The sequence below is a fragment of the Mycetomoellerius zeteki genome, unplaced genomic scaffold, assembly GCF_001594055.1.
Source record: "Mycetomoellerius zeteki isolate Tzet28-1 unplaced genomic scaffold, Tzet1.0 scaffold377, whole genome shotgun sequence".
In the NCBI taxonomy this organism is placed as follows: domain Eukaryota; kingdom Metazoa; phylum Arthropoda; class Insecta; order Hymenoptera; family Formicidae; genus Mycetomoellerius; species Mycetomoellerius zeteki.
In genome coordinates this window covers 253,379-272,938 of record NW_017257368.1, presented here as the reverse complement: position 1 = coordinate 272,938, position 19,560 = coordinate 253,379, and the positions used below count along the sequence as shown (strand labels likewise).

Genomic DNA, 19,560 nt, shown 5'->3' with positions numbered 1-19,560 from the left:
CATGAGAAAAAAGGAGTTATTTTAGTCTGATTCTAGATGATGACAAGATAAAATAGAAATCAAGAATAATAAAATTGCAATTAAGGCTTGATCGTTTCTTAATTATAAGCTCGATTATAAATATTATACATATTTACATAAAAAATGTCTAAACCACGTGAATGTTTAGACATTTATAATTAAAAAACGAAATTACCGAAATTTTGTTCTTGATTTTGTAATCCTGAATATACCTACAGTACATACGAAGTACACAAATTTTGAAATAAAAATCAAATAAAATAGAGAACACATAATAAAAATATCTTGAATATTTTTTATTCAAAATGGAATCCTTTTCAAGTAGTATATACCACTTTGCTCTCGTTTGAATATTCTTCTAATTATTTTCACTAACTTCAATTGATTGATCACAGCGGTTTGAATTTCTGGAATATTTATATAATTATTTAGATATCCAAAGATTATTTTCAGATCTGTATCTAGCTAAATTTTTAAATACTTCAGCCAAACTATTCTTTTTATCCAATATTATTTATATGACATGACTATGTTTGCAGAAAAGATTAAAAAATCCGCTTGAACGCGCACAAGTTTCATTTGCTTCTCTCTGCGACGTGGAAGGCTTACGGTTCATTCCGTCCAAATTGTATAGTCGTTAGATCGTCAGGGTCAATTTAAATTTGTTTACTGACTATCAGTGCGCAAGTATTCCCGTAGGGGCCCGTTCAGTATGGCAGCCGGCACCGCCAAACTCATCCGCGGGTAGAGCATGGTGCTGTCCGAGGAGAGGACGTTGCACACGACTATTCCCAGCATGTCCCCGGTCGCACGGCTGACGATCGGTCCGCCGCTAGTACCGCTCTGGACGCAACAGGTCGTCAGGAGTGCACAGTCCATCGACTTGGAGACTACGCCACCGCTGATAGTCGGCCGGATGGACGAGGAGAACGGAAATCCTATGGAGACTATCGGCTCGCCTGCAAGCACACGAAACGAACTTGTTAGCCGAATTTAGTCCATCGAATGTCTGGAATGTTTAGTAATTCAACCCGACGTTACTAAAACAGGAGTGACCCTAGGTATCGTAAAAGTTCTCTAGTGAAAAAAATTTCATCTCTTATAATATTTTTAAAAACTGATTGTATTTTAAAATGAAAATTTTTGAAAAAAATACCTTATATTTCAGAAATTATAAGATAAAAATCTTAGAAATTTTAGAATATTTCAGAATTCATGAATATAAAGAATTTTAGAAAATATATAGATCGATTTTCTTAGTACTTCTAAAAAGTGATTCAATTCGTATAAAAAATCTGACAAATTTTTTAAAAAGTTATAATTAATAGTTTTAATATCAACGTAATTCTGTATATTTTTGCTCGCAAAGAGAGTGCTTTTGAAAATTCTGCGTCACTGCTCATGTAACATGCTCAATAAAGCTCTTATAGAATGTGTGGCAATAGACTTTTATTGCGATCGGGTAAATAGGATGACTTATGTGTCGATTTCTAAGTTGGAAGAATAAGGCCAAATATCAATTTCATCCTCAACGACGATCAATTGACCCAATTTTTCACAATTATATGTTATTTCTGTTCCGATGGAAGAAGGTCAATGTCCCTGGCGTTGAGGCGCCAGGAAATTGTTTAACACGCTGCTGGATATATCGCTAATTTCCTCCTATTACGAAGAAAGCCACAAGAGTAAGCTTCGATATACTATCTGTCATTCCAAATAGTAACAATTTGAACTATTTGAAGCAGCTAAAATTATTGACAGCCACTGCATCGCTTTTGATGCCTGAAACAAAGAGGATTTGACAATACGAAATATATTTACCCTTTAAAATTGCAGTATGAGACAACCGTGCGGATCTCAGCGAGGGATCCACGTCCTGCGGATCCACCCTCAATACAGCGATGTCATAGGGTTGATTCTCTGGCGTTCTATACAACAGTTTCGCCCGGATACATGAATTGGTCTTGTCCGGCCTCATTATGATCGATATCTCTCTTTCTGGCGCCTGTCAGAGTTCATTTTGACTTAGTTATTTTATTGAACATTTAATATTGCAGATAATATTCTAATATTAATAATCCAATAATATATGTATATTGCCGCATACTGAATTTATCACGCAGAATAAATTTAATATTTTCATATTGCGTGCTATAATATACTGCGTATTTTCTATTTTTCTTTTATGCGAATAATAAATATGTCTATTAATATTTCTTTATAAAAGTTCAATTTTTACCTCCGCGACGACGTGCGAACATGTTAGGAATGTACCAGTATCCTTATGCACGAGGACGCCTGTACCCCAATTAATTCCACATCTAACGAGCACGACGCCTCTATCTAATGCCGCTATATGAAGAAGGATGATAAAACAAATCTTTGCAGACATAGATAATAATAGAAAATAACATTCATTAACAAACCATCTGCAGTTTCTTGATATGTAATCGGATGACAAGAAAGATTCTTTTTCCGTAAAATGTTAAGCACACACGGCGCAAGATTAGCGGCGAAAGTGTAATCCACCCATTCCCCGCGACACCAGCTTAATGGCGCTATCACCATGCCACTGATAATTCTGTGTTTGCTAAAAAAATAGTTTATAGTGAGACAATTTTAAACAATTTTTACGATAAGATGAACCATCGATTTTATTATTATCACACGTGCGATTAGTTATCTTTATTGAAATCTTCCTAAGAGATAACTTAGATTTTAAAATTATTGGAAAATTTTATATATTTGTGACTACATTAATAAGGTAAATCCGGTATATACGCCTAAGGGAGATTTAATTTATCAAGTACTATTTACCATGTTTAAGGCAAATATTCCATAGGGATGGGATATACGGCTCATGAAAAATTTACAAATAATGCATATAAATAAAACGTAAAATGACACAATAATTTATAAAATGCGTTTATAAAGTTTTATTAAGAAATAAAAATAATAAATGTGTACATGAAGTAATAAATTATAATTACAATCTTCCTACATATATTAGAAGTGTTATGACAAGAGGTACATATTTCATGTAATGCGTTTATTGTATTTAGTGCACTGATTTCAATTTGCGCACTTTGTATGTTTTGGGTATAAATCCTGTCCGCTAAAAATGCTGTATATCTCAAACAGGTGGAATATACAAGAGATAACAAACTAAACAAAAAATACGAAAGCAAAGCATTTGTATTTTGCTATACAACATGGTTTACTATTCCTTTACACGTATGTATCACGAAATAACCACTAGGTCTTTTACGCCCTACAGTAATCATTTTATGTAGATTATAATTTATGATAACGCTACTTATTACAGTGACAAATCGATTCAACTCACAATAATTTCATTAATATTAACAGTAAGAAGCTAAAATTATAATTCAATACTAATATAACATAAAGGCATGTAACAGAGTTGCGAGAAAATTATCCCCACTCCTTCTATTTTTTCTGACTTCTGCGGCGTAAATCCCAGTGCGGCGTATTTGCCGGGTTTATCCTATACATTATGATATATCTGTTAAACATTCTAGTCGGAGTAACCAGAAATTTTATTACGGCAACCAGAATTCTGATTAGTACGATTAGAATGCATTTTGTTTATACTTTTTGTTGGTACAACCCAAACATATTTAAATCAGTATATAAATTTCCATATAAATGTATGTATGTGCATATATAAATACATAGAACCCTATAAGAGTAATTATAATTACCTGTCCGGCGGGATGATGTAAACGGGACCGCCCTCGCCACCGGGAAACGCATACGCGTCCGTCATGATAACGCAGCCCTCGTCACCGACGACGTTACTGATAACACCGTGAGCAATCGAGCCGGCGAACACAGGATTGCCGAAGGGCGTCGACTCAATTATTACGGATGACCCGCGGATAAGATTCCGCGGAACTTGATCCAGTAAACAAGACAGGGCTTGTTCAAGCGACGTTTCTACGATCGATTCGTCGGAATCGTAGATACGGACGAACAGAAAAATCGACCGTAGTGATCGAGTGAACTCGGATGACTTGGGGAAGCTCCACGTTTTGAAGAATTCGTCAAAGGTCTTCTTTAAGAGTGGACACTGCCAGGCAGCCACAATCATACCGTGATGTTCCTTTAATAAACTTGATCGGAGATCGTCATCGCTTCCTAGATTACGATAGATTCGAAATTTCAACTCGCTCGTGAGTTCTCTTGGTACTGTTATGAGTTCTCCCGGTACCATGTTCGTAATGAAGTTCGATACTGCATTATAGGATTTGTCGATAATCGGACCCAATACGGTACCGTGTGTCAATATCCAATCCGTTGAGATCGAAATACCGGAGCATCCTTGCGGCAACGTCAATGGATCTTTGTCAATCGATGAGTGGAGTAATAGAGCGCTGCTCGGAGTATTCATCCTTCTCAATGCTGTATATAAAAAGAAGGGAGGTTTTATGATTTTTGTATGGTTGCAAAAAATAAATGTATTTAAAGAATTAAAGATAATACACTAATATACTTTTTAAAAGTATATAAAGCGATATTTTCTTATCTTTCTTTTAATAACACACAAAATTAATGCAACATTCTTAATACTTCGATTGCCAAGCTGTGTTCGGCGTTAAGTTTAATACCCCATTATTTTAAAACTTTATTCAAGTTGATATATTATCTCTATACTGTAAACAAAATTTTGCAAACAAAATTTTAGTAGAGATCTTATCAATTTTTATAACTCGTTATCCCTTCGAATAAATAAACTTCAACCTTTTTCTGTATATCCGATCAAGACACGGCTGTCGCACCTGTTACAGCCTAAGTAACAACGTGTTTTGTAACACGACAGAAATATTAAGCGATCAAACATGGGGATACTCTCGCAGGGAGCACAGCTGCCACATTCGTCGCGCAATTCAACGGTGAAAGGGTTAATTGTCGCGAGCGCGGCACCGTGAAATCGCGGTGCTAGCTCGATAAAAAGGGCCGACCGATGAAGAGAGGAAAAAGGATGGAGGGAAAGGAAAGAAGAAAAAAAAAAGAGACGTGGTTTATACCGCCGCATAATCGTGAGTCACCATCGTGCGCGGTGAACTAAAAAGAACGAGATCAGAAGTAGAGGAGCGGTGAAGTCAGGAATGACTTGTACATCTGCATCGTTCACGAACTAGGAAATCCCTTTGCAAATACCGTATTACGATCACATAATTAACGATAACAATGCAAATATGTTGCGAGAAAAAGACGGCTCTCTAGGTTCTTATAGTCTTGAGACTTATTGGCTACGTTCACAGCAGAAAAAGCAGTTCTGCAACTGTTGCAAAATTCTTGAATACGATTGGTTCTTGCTTTTGGTTCCTTACGGATCTAAATGTATAAATCAATCATATTAAAGAATTTTGCAACAGTTGCGAAGCTGCTTTCTCTGCTGAACGCAGCCATTGTTAGCCTCAAGTTGGAATTTTAAAAATATATCGCTTCTTTGCTACAATAACGACACAACTAAAAAAACAGTTTTCCAGAAAATGCAGCTTTGAATCATTAAAATTCTATAACATTAATCTTTAAATATAATTTTATCGTGATGAATTACAGAAGAACAAAATTATCTTCTTTTAAGGATGGTTAATAAAGTGTCTGTAACATTTTTTACCAAGAGTGTAGATATCTGGCTTTAAAGAGTTTAAAGAGAAATATCTCAGGATGTAGGGAATCACGCGGCGTGTTAAACGGCGGTGGTCCGTCGCATTTTTGCACGGCCATTAGCAAAGTGGAGCACGGTAGAGGAAAATCTTTTTCCAGGATAATAAAAAAGTGCTGAAAATAATCGTGACTCATTGGCTGAGGCATGCATAGTGCACGATAAGAAAAACAAGCAAACGCAAAAAACGTTCGCGAGACGAACGCGCGAGAGTGCATAGAATACGTCATACTTTTGTCATAATAAGCGTGTGACGTATTAGAAGATCCGGTTTTCTTGGAACGTACATAAGGGAACTGGTTTGATGGCACGTGTCACGAAAAAAAGATCTAAGAGCAGGAGGGGGAGGGGAAGAAGGGCGCCCAAAAATAAACACGAGCAGACAGAATCGCAGATGTCTGAAGAGTCTACGACGAGATGATGACATATAATGAATGCGGGAGACATAATCGGCGCTAAAGAGAAGCACGACAATTAAACAGATGAACAAAAAATAATTTTTTTCGAATACTGGAACAAGACTAGTCATTTCTAGTCAAACACAGAACGCAGAACAAGACTAATCTGTAGTTTTGGTGTTCTTTTTCAACCATTTTATAGATAGAGATGAAAGGATTCTGGGAAAAAAGCGCGCGTCAACGCGCCATTCTCAAGCTGACGTGTCTTTTCTTCTTTTTTCTCTTTAGTTTCGAGTATTGTTAACGATCCTACGAGACTATCCAGATAACACACGAGTGTGTTACAGGTGAAAATTTCATAGTAAGACGTGGCCGAAATCGTAAAGTAAGCTCGAAATAATCTTTATCGCACCTATAAAGTTCTAATCGCATCGTAAATGTAATTATTCAGTTCTTTCGTATTGTTTCTTTTGTCACTGAGAGCAGTATTCTGATCTTCCGATTCTTCGGCGGAACGAATTAAAACTGGCACCGCGCAAAGTATTTAAACATTAACTGAATCTCCGTCTACTTTGGAATTCACGGTCCCCCTTTCGAAACAGCCGGTGCTTCTTCCCGATCGACTTTTGTGTTCTCTTCTTCTTGCTTCCTCCCTCTCCTGACAATGATGGCCGTGCGACCGCTTGCCAGCTTGCCGACCGATCTTCAATGAAGATTGCCGACTATCCCTCTCGTGTTTCTTCCTCTTCTTTCGCTTCTCTTGCATACGAGATGCATACACGAACATAAATTTGCATCATCGGCCAACGTGTAGGCGAAGTAAGGTCCGTGAAGTTCACCAGATCGGAGCTCGCCAAAAGCACCAGCGGCATAACACATTTTTATAGTTATGATTAATTTTTATAATTTTTAGAGTTGTGATTAATTGAATGAAACGAGTCAATCACTAAAATAAATTCATATATTCTATATTACCTTATATTTTATAATTACGAAATAAATCTATTTTTCTTAGTTTGTTCTTAGTTTATTCCTAATTAAACAGAATTTATGACACGCCTATGCATATATTTATAATATAATACATATTTGCTATATCCGGTAGATATCTGTAGTACCGGATTGGTAATTCCAATTAGGAAAGCGTAAACAAGATTTGATTTATGAAATAGATGTGACGATGTCCCTCGCTTACGATAATTCTCACCAACTTAGCTGTTAAGTGTTATTCGCAACTTGAACGAGTTGAACAAAATGACGACTACGAATTGGATACCCTAATGGATGCATCAGTTGATCGCTTCGTTTTGTCTCTGCTTCTCCACGAAGTTTCTCGAAAAAGAACATAGTCTCACCACTTACGGATACGCGATTAATTTATAATGCGGGGAGACGTTAGATAAACGCCTAATTAACGTTCGCGAACTAATTTTGCTACGATTCTCTGTCCGCATAAAATATCGCCGTAATTAAGTTCAAGTCAGCATTAGCGAAATCTACAAGAGAGAACAAATGGACTTGAGATTAGGAGAGACGAGAAGAGATAGTGTTCCGTGAAGTTTTTTAAAGAAATACGTTCTCTTATAAAACTACCAAGAGTCAAATGTAATGTTTGTATACACAGAATGATATCTGCAATCTTCTTGCAAAAGAATTTATCGCGAACGCATAAATTAAATTCGTATAACAAGTTATATCGAATTGAAATCATTTCTAAAAGTGGCCACTACTCGTATTCAATATATCGTTTTTATTTAGTTAAAATGATGAAGTTAAACAATTTATTAAAGAAATGTATTTGTCTCAAATTTAATTATTTACTAAATGCATATTTAATATAGATGCTATTCGCTTAAAAAAGAATTCGCTTAAGCAAGAATTGATTATACGTAGTTATTTTTTGAAGCATGTTACATGTTTTACGTTAACGTAAGAAATTTTGAAACATATGAAGGTTAAAAATAATAAAATATTATTGAACTTAAGAAATGGTTTAAATTTGAGCCTTTAATATATATTTAACAGTGCAACTATTTTGCTCGAAACATCCGCGAAGTCGTCATCACCTACCACAATTTTTTCTACTCGCCACTCATTCTATATCATTATGATTATACATTATACTATTGTTAGATATCAAAAGAGCAATAGCAATTTCTTGTGTTATATAAATCAATCTATTTCTGCAATATCATTTGTTTCAAAGTAAACATCCATCTTACGTATACATTTATTAAATAAATTTAAGCCAATACATTTCCATGTGTTAAATAATTTAATTTCACTGTTTTAATCAAATTAACGCTGTACAGGAACACGACCTATAGAAATGATTAAAAGTAACTCAAAATAGGTCTAATTTGATGTTATATGAATTTAACAGTGTAAGGATCCTTTTTGTATATTTAAGCGAGAAGGTGGTCCATGTAGCACAGAGGCTTGCAGCTCATTTGCAATGTTGCCGCAATATTACTGAAAGGTTGCAATATTGCTGAAATGATCTGTGCTATGGGGAGGAGGCACGTACTCGTCGCGCCTGTCTGATAACTGACCGGTTCTACTGCGAGCGGTGGAGATGCGGCGCGGCGCGCCGCCGCTATCCATAATAATTTTCTGCTCGTGACTTAGATCGAATAACGATGGTCTTCCGTACTATTTAAGTCACGCGCTGGCCTCGCCGCTCGCGGCGCACGTTCAATTACTGAAACATGGCAGGGATAATCGGATTTCGCAAACGCCGCCATGGAAATTCTACAAGCCCAGGCCTCGCCTTGCATCGTGCGAGCGAGCGAACTCCTTCAGCGTACACGCAATTTATGCGATAATTAATAAGTACTCGACCGCGTGGATCGACCGCCGGATGGCCGCCGGCGGTGGTCATTCGAGTTCGATTTTTCTTCCGCGGGAGTCTTAGAAATCCACGTGCGCTTTTAAAGCGTTCTTATATTTCTACTTGCGCTTCGTGTAATAATTAAAGATACCACGCGAGAAATCTTATTAGTTATATTTAACCAAACAAATTGCTTGATTAGGTGATTATAATCAAAATTGTAGATCTTTCTGAAATTTTGATTATCCGAAATTTTGCTGGATACATTGCAGATTTGAAAATAATTTTGTTAGACTACCAAAATAATCACGTGACCAATGCAGCAAAAAATTTTGATATTCTAACAACGTTTAAGCTAGATATGAATCTAAAGATAATTTCGTTTCCAAATATAAATCGGCAATTAATATGGCATCATTAAGATGGCACCAAGAATACTCAAAAAAGATGTATCTCATCTCTGCCATAAAGGAACATGTCTATATAAGCATACGACGTGCCAAGGTCGTCGCTGGTTCGGCCCAAGGCCATCCCTGGTACGATCGTGTCCAGAAAGCACGTAGGTCGCGCTAACTCGACGATCATCGGCATCAAGCCGCTGGTTTTCTTCTCATCGCCGGGGGGATCGGCTTCCTTTCGTGGTAAAGGAAAAATCGGACTCTCATTCGGGATGGGAAATCGCCGGAGTTGGCAAAAGGAAGAAACTACAGCCAAGAGAAGCCGTTGGGGCGTGTCCGGGACTGGTAAGCTGGACTAGTTTTTGCTCGAGTCTTGCACCGGTAGACCGCTTGGCACCTCGGAACGTACGGTGCATCGTGCAGCTCGTTATCGTGCTGGCTGGAACACGATCCACGCCGCCGAGCTCTCGACGTGGACGCGACATTTCTCAGCAGGGACTGCATTTTCAAAATAGGAAAATTCGGAAAGATCGATAAAAATCAGCAACATTAAACATCTCTAATTGCAAATTAGAAATTTTTAATCACTCGATCGAATTCTCATATTCAACTATTTCGAATCTTGTTAATGTCTCTTACTTTTTTTCAATTTATTTAATTTTGATTAAGACGTACGATCATGGACTAATGGAATTAGGAACAGTACAATTTCGAAATTTCTTCATATAACGTTTACAGAATTGAAAACCCTCTAAAAAAATTAAAAAATTATATACGTGTCGATATAATTTTTTAATTTTTTTTTTGTTTAGATTAAGTTGAGCATCTCACAATTGATTTTTATATTTATATTGCGGAAAGAACGGTTTTGATAAAATATAAAAAAAGTTTAATTAGAATGAGATCTGAAAATGATTTTATTTGGATCATCAAAGAATTATGATATAGAACGTGCAAGCTGCTTGTTTGAATGTCAAAACTTTTTGTAATTTGTACACTAATTGTAAGCTTGAACATCATACATAATTATAATAAATACTTTAATAGTTCAACAAAATTATTTTCACATCCCCGTATCTGGTTAGATACTTCAACAAAATCATTTTTTCCGTGTAATAATATCTACACTGAAAAAAAGATTGGCTGCTGCAACAAATTATTATAGATGGTAAAATATGGCACAGCATTTTTAATTGGTTGCAGTAGCCAATTTTTGGTTGCGTTAGCCTATCCGCAATGTTAGTATAGGATTTCGATAGGCTAACACAACCAAAAATTGACTGATACAACCAATTAAAAATGCTATGCCATATTTTACCATCTAATTTGCTGCAGCAGCCAATCTTTTTTTTTCAGTGTAATCGTGTACATAAATTCCGTTCCTAAGAAAAATTTTATCGCATATAATTATAACTAAAATAAAAAGATACTGCCGATCGAAAATTCAGAAATGAACCATGAACGGGGATATTTCCCGATCGTAATAGAGTTCATCGCGATTTGAGGATCGTTTTAGACATCGTAAAGGTAGTCGGTTATAATAGTCGGCTTGACTCGAGGAAGACATCCGAAGAATGCAGCGGAACGATCGCAAAGCGTAGTAATCTAAAAAAAAAATTAATTCGGAGCCTTGATATACAAGGACGAGTATACTTACCTTCGACAAAGTCTATAAATAACCGTATATCTCGTCGCCATGCGACATCTTGAACGTTTCCTTACGGGGCGAAATCCGCTCTCCGTTTTTCTTCAGAGTTTTTGATCGCTCGAGCAGAAATCGTGCTTTCGTATAATCGCGATGACAGTTTCATAATTCAATTAACGATTTCACTCATTGTCAGTATTGCCGATCGCTTGGGACGCCTTTATGACCAGCACGTTTCGACCGGCGCGGCGGCGGGCGAACGTTCGTGAATAAATATGTACGTTCGTGGGACAACTCGATCTGAGAAATTGCCAGCATACATTCGTTGGAAAGTTTAAGCGACATTTAATAAATATTCTGATCCGACGTGAAAGCGTAGTAATTTACGCAAGGTAATTCCTTGTGTAAAAGGGGTCCACACTGATACTTCGGTAAGAGGAAATAAATTATGATGCCAATTTCAGAGATCTCAATTTTATCGCTGCAAATCTCTCATGTCCAGTTGTACTCTAAAAATTCAGTTGGCAGAGAAGTGCCGTCCGTTATGTCGATTTTATGATATATGTATAATGTTTTTTTTCCTTAAATAATTAAACCAAAAATAAGTACAGAAGAGTCATGTTCGGTCAAAGCGGTAGAACCTGAACGTGTGAATTTTTACAATTTTCAGTTTAAACAAACTGCTCGCTGATTATTATCACTTTTTATCTTTTTAATTCTTAAAACTAGAAAAAATAGATTTTTAAGTTGAATCAAGATTAATCGAGGTTAATTTACAATGAATCGGACTTAAATGTAATCGGATTTAAATGTAAGTTAGAGATTCAAATTAATGTACATTGGTAGAAACAAACATCAAGAGAAAGGCAGAGAAAGAGGAAAAAAGGACGATTCGTCGCTTCGCCTCTTTGGCATAGAACCTTCGATATCACCCGTTGTTTTACACACGTGCACAGATCGCATTGTGGACCATGATAATGGGCTATTGTTCCGAAGTAAGTATCGCGCGAATATGGCTCGGCGAAGAATCAAGAAGAGGGCAATGCCGTAGCGACATGTTCGATAAAGTGTTCTTGTGTTTTTTTTCCTTTTCGCTGGGCCGTTCTCCCGAGAGTTCACAATCATCGATACAGTACCGAGATCAAAGCCTTCGTCGTCCCGCCGCTCGATCGACGATCGGCAGGTTCGATATCTCTAGGGTAATTAATAGTGGTAATTCCATCGTTTTATCGCAAAGAGCACATCGCGAAAAGCGTCCATGCCGCAGAAAGCTATTTTAAAACACAGAGGATGTTTTGTGTTACCAACGTCGAGGTCAAAGAAATCTATCGGAAAAGAAATCTATCAGTCAGAATGATTTTATCGAAAACGTTCAAGTGTAGAGAAGTGCGTATATCCATTAGTAATACTCCCCCCTTCGATTTCTTTTGCATTCGAGATTTCAATTTTTTCATACATGACCTGTGCAGATAACCCATATAACATAGAAGATTGCTGGAACGCTGAAATGCTGCTGTAATATTGCTGGAATGATCTGCAATGTTCGGAAGCTTGCAGCAACGTTCCTGTAACGTTTCAACATATTGCATATTCCAGTACAATGTTGCAGAAACATTGCAGAAATATTTTTTATACTATATCGCTCCTTTTCTTCAAAAGGACACGATTCGGAAAACATAATTTTCGAGTTTTTACTATGAATAAGTTAAGTAAACATTATATCTTATTATTCATAAAAAATGAACTAACTTAACTTCATAAAAAATCGTCATTATCGTTAAAACTTAACAAGAGTAATTTTTTTAAGAATTATGGAATAAAAATGACATTTGATCTTTGATTCGAAATCAATGATTTTCTGTAAAGTTAAACAATAATTTTTTCCTTTTTCTTAATTTTTTTAATTATATCGTTTTTGAAATAAGGGAGCGATAGTTGAATTTGCATAATGCAAAATTTATCATTCCATGAATTAGTGAAGAGTTAATCAACAATGCTCGATATCAACATTCTCGCGTGATATCAGGTGGCCTTGATTACGTCAGCAGGCGTTGAAACTAGAGAATGGCCGAGAACGGGTGCGAAGAGGCCTCCGTCACCTGAACCAGCTGCCAGCTGGTTTCTCTCCGGGTGTTGAAGCGTATCTGTGATGTGCACGCTCCGATCGGAGAACGGGGGCCCCACAACGAGATTCGCAGGTGCGAGAGGTGAGGATGCAAGCAACTCTCGCTTATCTTACCGAGAAATCGTCCTCACTCTTGCCGCGGCATCTTAACGAACGGAAAACGAGCGATGGCGAGTCAGCGTTGAAGAAAGGGAGAGAAAGAGAGCAGAGTAGAGAAGTCGAAGAGCCATTTCGAAGTCGCCTTCGGGGTGTGGCCGGTCGTTTTTATTCTCCGAGTTGTCTCCCAATTGGGACTTCTTTCTCTGTTAGCATTATCTTCCAATATTTACATATTAATATAAATTAATGCGTATCGCTAAAAAGATAGTGCTTTCTATAGAATTATTTAAAATTATCTTTAGAGTTCGAGTTGGACGGAATTTATGTCTGTGGAGATCTTGAAAAGAGAGTGCTGACGATAAGAGGAGCGAGCGAGTGCGCCGTAAAAAGAACAAGAATCTAAAGAAAACTTCTGTAGAAAAAGAAACAGAGGGAAAAAAACTTCACTGAGAAAAACGTTCTGCTTGTACCAATAAGTACAAACGAAACAATTCTGATTACGGTAATCGAATTTCTGATTCTTGCAACTAGAATGTTTGATAAACTCAACTATAGTCTAATTTTTGCGGAAAGAAGTTTTGCTGAAATATTTAAAAAATTTAGATACAGATTTTTGACAATAATTGTGTTGAATATTTAAAATAATTATGTAGGATACTCAAGCTGATTTCTAAAATGTTAAAACTTTTTGCAGCATTGCTCATCATGCTTGAATTTCCTCATAATTACTTTCGTGGTCCAACAAAATTATTTTCACACCTGTATCTACCTAAAAAATTTTAGATACTTTAACAAAATCTTCTATGGTTGAATCTATCAGAATTCCAATGCACCGAGACTTTTTTCCAATGTTTGAAAAGAAAAGAGGTACACACATTCAGAGAAAAAGACGAATATGGCAAAAGAGAGAAATAGAAAAGAAGGGAGATAGGATGAGGAGAGAAAAAAAATAGGCATAAAGAAAAAAGACAAAGGGAAAGAAAAAAAGAACAGGGAATTGGAAGACGAAGTAAAGCCAATGAAGTGAAAGAGTCGAAGTATGCGTGTACAACGCGATGGAGATGCAGGGAAAGGGAGGTAGGGGTGCGCAATCGGAGCGAGAGGGAAGGAGAGAGTAGAACGTAGCTCGAGCTAGTCGCCTAGACAGCGTGGCAGCGGCGGCAGGAATCAAATAAAACGAGAGCTCGCTCGCGTACGCGCATGCACGTAATCGCGCTGTACAGTGTACAGTGTCTTACAGTGCCTGGCAGCAATGGTTTCTCTCTCTCTCTCTCTCTCTCTCTCTCTCTCCCCTCCCCCCCCCCGGTTTCGGTGGGTCCGGCGATGGCAAATACGCCATGTCGCTTGCAGCGACCGTTGGCGGCGTCTTGTCTGGTTCGTGAAGTTTCTCTCACGAAGTCAATGGTCACGACATCGGGTCGATGCAACTTTTCGAATAGACGTCCACTGTCCCCTCGCGTATAATTAAAGTCTACGACGCTTTGCCTCAAGGTATTCATAGTCCGTTCTTAAGACCGTCTTAAGTAATGTCTTAAGATGCTAATACAGTCCTTTGATTGGCTTATGACATCTTAAGGCTGTAATTAAGACAGTCTCAAATATAAGAATCGATTGTGAATACTGGCCTCAACTGGAACTAATTGTAAGGAACGGGAATGAGATAATAGTCGATAGAAAAATTTGGCCGAAAGTTGACCACTGTTATAATCTATACTTGTAATAAGTAATTCATGCAAAGAACGGTTTTGCTGAAATATCTAAGAATTTATCTAGATACAGATCTGAAAGTAATTTTATTAGACCATTAAAATAATTGAGTATATATCACTTAAACGTTTATGACAATACTGCAAAAAGTCTTAACATTGTAGCAACCAGTTTAAGTGTCCTACATAATTATTTTGATGATCCCCAAACAAAATTGTAAATTTTTAAATACTTTAGTAAACCGTTCTTTCTGTATAATAATCGATGATTACGGTTGATGTTCTTCCATGAGAGACGCATAAGATAGGTTTCTTTGGGAGAACACAAGAAATATATGACCGAATTATTTTTTTACGCTGAGAGAAAAGTGTTTGGCACTTGGAACTATAATTGCACAATAAAATATTAATAATTATGATGAAATGAACTTTATTTTTATAGTTATTACCGTTACAATGTTAGAAACAATAATATTTGTAGTTCTACCACAAAAATATATAATTGACACCTATAAAATGACTATAAGTTACAGTTAAATTATGGTACATAATTGTAACTTTTTTTTCGTTCAGTGCACTGAAAGAAAAGATTGGCTGCTGCAGCAAATTAGATGGTAAAATATGGCATAGCATTTTTAATTGGTTACAGCAGCCAATTTTTGGTTGTGTTAGCCTATTGAAATCTTATATTGACATTGTGGATAGGCTAACTCAATCAAAAATTAGCTGCTACAGCCAATTAAAAATGCTATGCCATATTTTACCATCTAATTTGCTGCAACAACCAATCTTTTTTTTCAGTGTGTAGAAGAAAGCTAGTCTTCTCTTCCATTTTACTTCACTACTTCAATCTATGATATCCAGATTGAATTTAGCGTTAATATCGAGGTCGGTGAAACCTAAACCGCAGCCAGAACTTAGTCAGGGTTAATTTAGCTAATTTAGAGTTAGAGCTACTCCCGACAAGATCTAAGTACTGATGTTTGCAGAGATTGTTTGCGCCTATACTAGTCGTCGTGCAGGTACCGCGACTGCAGCAACATCGTTGTGCCACTTAGCGATCGGTTAGTCCGTTTGCGGTAGGATTAGCGCAGCGCGTAACTCCTCGTTTCTCGTAAAACTCAGTTCTCCGCTCTATGCGATAAATAACGCATGTTTCTGCAATATTAGTTGCAAGGTAAGAGCGCGAGTGTCCGTCGCTAAAAAAAGAGAAACGTCTCTCTCGTTCGGCCTATAAAAGCCATACACTGATTGTGAGAAAAAAATTTGTGGTATTTATAATTATAATTATACTACGTGTACATTTTTTGTGGCCATACTGGCCACTATTTCATAAGACGTTGAAAAATAATAGCGTCAGTGTGGTTACGTGGTCTCAATTTGACGCTTAGTCACTTGGACGTCTATCATTGAAAGTTGAATTTATTCAACTTCCAACGTTAGATCGCTTGGCTCAAAAATTAAACGTTATATGACGCTACATCATTCTCATGTATTTTTCACTGTTCAACACTGTCAATTTTCATGTAACTTATTTTGAACATTGAAAATGAGCATCATTAGCATGAAAAAGGCACCTTAACCGATTCGATGTTCTGTCAATGTTTCACCGGTTTTAGATTGGCAGTTATCCCGGCGATTTCTACACAGTTGACGAATACGTGTGGCTTGTCACGTCCTTAGCGTACATCACGCAAGAACAACACGCGAGCGGAATTTCAACTTCGGCCGCGCGTTCATCGAATTTATCGTCGTGCGTGCACACGCATGGATGCGTGTGTGCGCGCCTTAGCGAGTGAATGGGAATTAAACTGTGCTCTTTCCCGACGTAACGCACGGGAGACCCGTATCGCCGCGCATAACTCGCGCATAACATTGCACGCTCGTGCGCGTTTCTAAAAGCTTCCCATATGGCAGCTATCGTTCCGGTGTAACCATACGACTGGGGGACTTTCATTTACCATAATAAGATATATAGAGGAATGGCTGCGGGGCCGATCTATATATAGCCGCCAAGTAATTTCATCGCGAGGAATGCGCCGCGTGCGAGCGCGCGTTTCTTTTACTCTCGTAAAATTAACGCGCGGTTCTGGAGCGGCCGATCGAGCGATCGAGTCCTGGATCGAGTCTCGGAGAAAAACGGAAAAAGAGATTCTCCGCGGCAGGTGGCGAAGAAAACGCAAATAATGAATCTGAAACGATCAGAGGATAATATACGATATGATAAAAAGTAACACAATTCTTGATTCTAGAATCGCTCAGGTAGAAGTCTAGTCCGGTGAATACACCTAATATTCCAATAAATTAATAAAAAATGATTGAAAATACTCATTCGAATACACATTTTTTTTATTCGTCAAAAAACGAATAAATACTTTTTCATTCCATTTAAATGAATATTTTTTTAATATGATTACGAATATTTTCGTTTCGTATTCACTTTTACTCTGTATTATCTGCACATAGCCTGTAAGCCTACAAGAGAAAACAGAAATCTATAAAAACAATGCGGCTACAATTACACCGTGCTCTTAGTCCGCGATCTATACGATAGGCGTTCTTGTTTAACCTATAGGTTAAACAAAGACATTTTTATTGGGAATAAATAATATATCTCGGAATTTAATGTCCTCAGATCATAATGAACGCGCCCAAGATATCTTATAAAATATTTATAACATTACTGCGATGTAACCGGAATTATATCGGAATATGGCGCTCTATCAAATAAATATTTATAAATAAAAAATGTATTGCTTTCTAAAATATTTTTCAAAATTTCTAAGTTTCCTTCATAAAATCTGAATACTTTAATGACAAAAATAAATAAAATTCATTTTTTTTATTTAAAGTCATCAAAGTACTGGTTATAATTAAGGGATAACGATTGCGCGCCGCGCCTTATTGCAGCTCTCTTTTTCAGTTTATATTTTGTTTGAATGAATATGAATACTCGTTAAATATTCATAGTTTTTTTGTGAATAAATATTTTTGAAAACCCAAAATTTTGAATAAATATATGATTTTTTTTTATGTGAAAATTTTGAATAAATACAATTTGGAGCTCAATTACAAATTTTTGTATTCATCGGACACACTAGGTACACTAGAACACAAAATCGTAATAAGATCAAGTTGAAGTCATTTTAGGAAAAATCATAATTTGATGATTTTACGATGAATTCTTGATATGATATCGATTTTTTAAAAGATTTTTGGCTATACAATAGCAGCTAAAAGTATCAGTCAAACAATCAGCAAGAAAAGCCAATATTATTCGAAGAATTTTTATAATATTAGTCTGTAAAAATACGCCTTAAGACCAAATATTTTACGTTGAAACGTTATATCAATATCAATAGCGTGCTAGAGTTAACATTTACAGAATATTGGAGAGTTAACCTTAATTTCTGCTTCCATACGACAAATGTTTAAACAATTAGCAATTGGAGAGATCTCTTCCAGTTACACGTGCACGACTGCGAACGACGCCACGTCGAGAATGTAGAGATCGGCATACGTCGCAACGACGAGACGCAGAAATTTTTAGCACCGGGTTGCGGCTAACTGCTTGCAGAGTGTGTACCCGGGAGCTCGCGGCCGAGAAGCAGCACAGAAGCCGCTGCAGCTGGTACAGGAATATGCCAGGAATTGGAAAGGCTTTCCGTGCGATGAATTCATGCAACACGCGGACTGAATCGCGGCTGCGTCGTCTTGGCCTCGCGCGAAAATTCGCTGCGCGATTTCACCGCGAGCGCATTTATAAGGAACACGCGCGATTTCCAGACGGAATCTTCCCTGCGACACGTTGTAGAAGCAGCAAGGACGCACGTGGATACGAGGAGAAATACGGATTGAATTTGACTCTGAATGCTTTTGAGCTTTTATTGTAGATAATGATAAAAATATATTAGTGTTGTCAACTAAAATTTTGAGATTATTAACTGAAAATGTTCACAAATATACGAAATCAAGTCAAATTTATGCATATATAATTTTATTATTTTACTGTTTCATAATGAAATACAAAATAATGTAAAGAGTTTGAAAGTTCCAGTCTGTTTGAAAAAATATTTTTTACAAAATGAAAAGCACTCTAAAGAGTATTAGACACTTTTTTTTGTCAAAATAGCTATTTTTTTATTCATCTAAGTAATCCAACTACAATAAAAAAGTTTCTTTATTTTTGATGATGAAAGAATTTTCATCTTAAGAATAATTCACAACAGTTAAATTTTGAAAAAAAAAAGTTTTATGATTGTAATCCATTTTCGTGAAACAAAACAATACTATACCAATCACAATTGTGTTAAATATAATGCCTATCACTTTTAAATCAAGAAAAATATTGAGTAAGATATGAATGAGACTTTTAAGCAATATTCATTTCATTGGAACATTTTTAAATTTTATAATATACAGTCTCAAATTTTTAGTTGGCATTATAGATGTTAAAATATAGATTCTCATATATACTCAGAATACAAGAAAGAAAAGATTTATTTTTTCGCAAGTTCGCATGGGATTTTCGATCGAAGAATCTTCTATAGATAATTTCTCTTTCAAGCTGATTACAACCGTAATGCAAGTAAATTTTGCGGAATTGCCGTTTTTCGCACCTACAGTCACTCAGGACTACTCAG

General features: G+C 36.6%; 1 protein-coding gene across 1 annotated transcript in view; it reads right to left on the bottom strand.

Annotated features, from left to right (window-relative positions):
- LOC108725981 (peroxisomal leader peptide-processing protease) overlaps window positions 1-19,560 on the bottom strand; it is an 86,088-nt gene that overhangs the window by 1,863 nt on the left and 64,665 nt on the right. The window contains exons 2-6 of the mRNA XM_018453316.1: window positions 3,747-4,446; window positions 2,448-2,611; window positions 2,261-2,373; window positions 1,843-2,026; window positions 696-980 (exon numbers count right to left, since the gene is read on the bottom strand). Of these exons, the coding sequence (XP_018308818.1) occupies window positions 696-980; window positions 1,843-2,026; window positions 2,261-2,373; window positions 2,448-2,611; window positions 3,747-4,435 (1,435 nt within the window). The 5' untranslated portion in view covers window positions 4,436-4,446. The remainder of the gene's footprint in view (window positions 1-695; window positions 981-1,842; window positions 2,027-2,260; window positions 2,374-2,447; window positions 2,612-3,746; window positions 4,447-19,560) is intronic.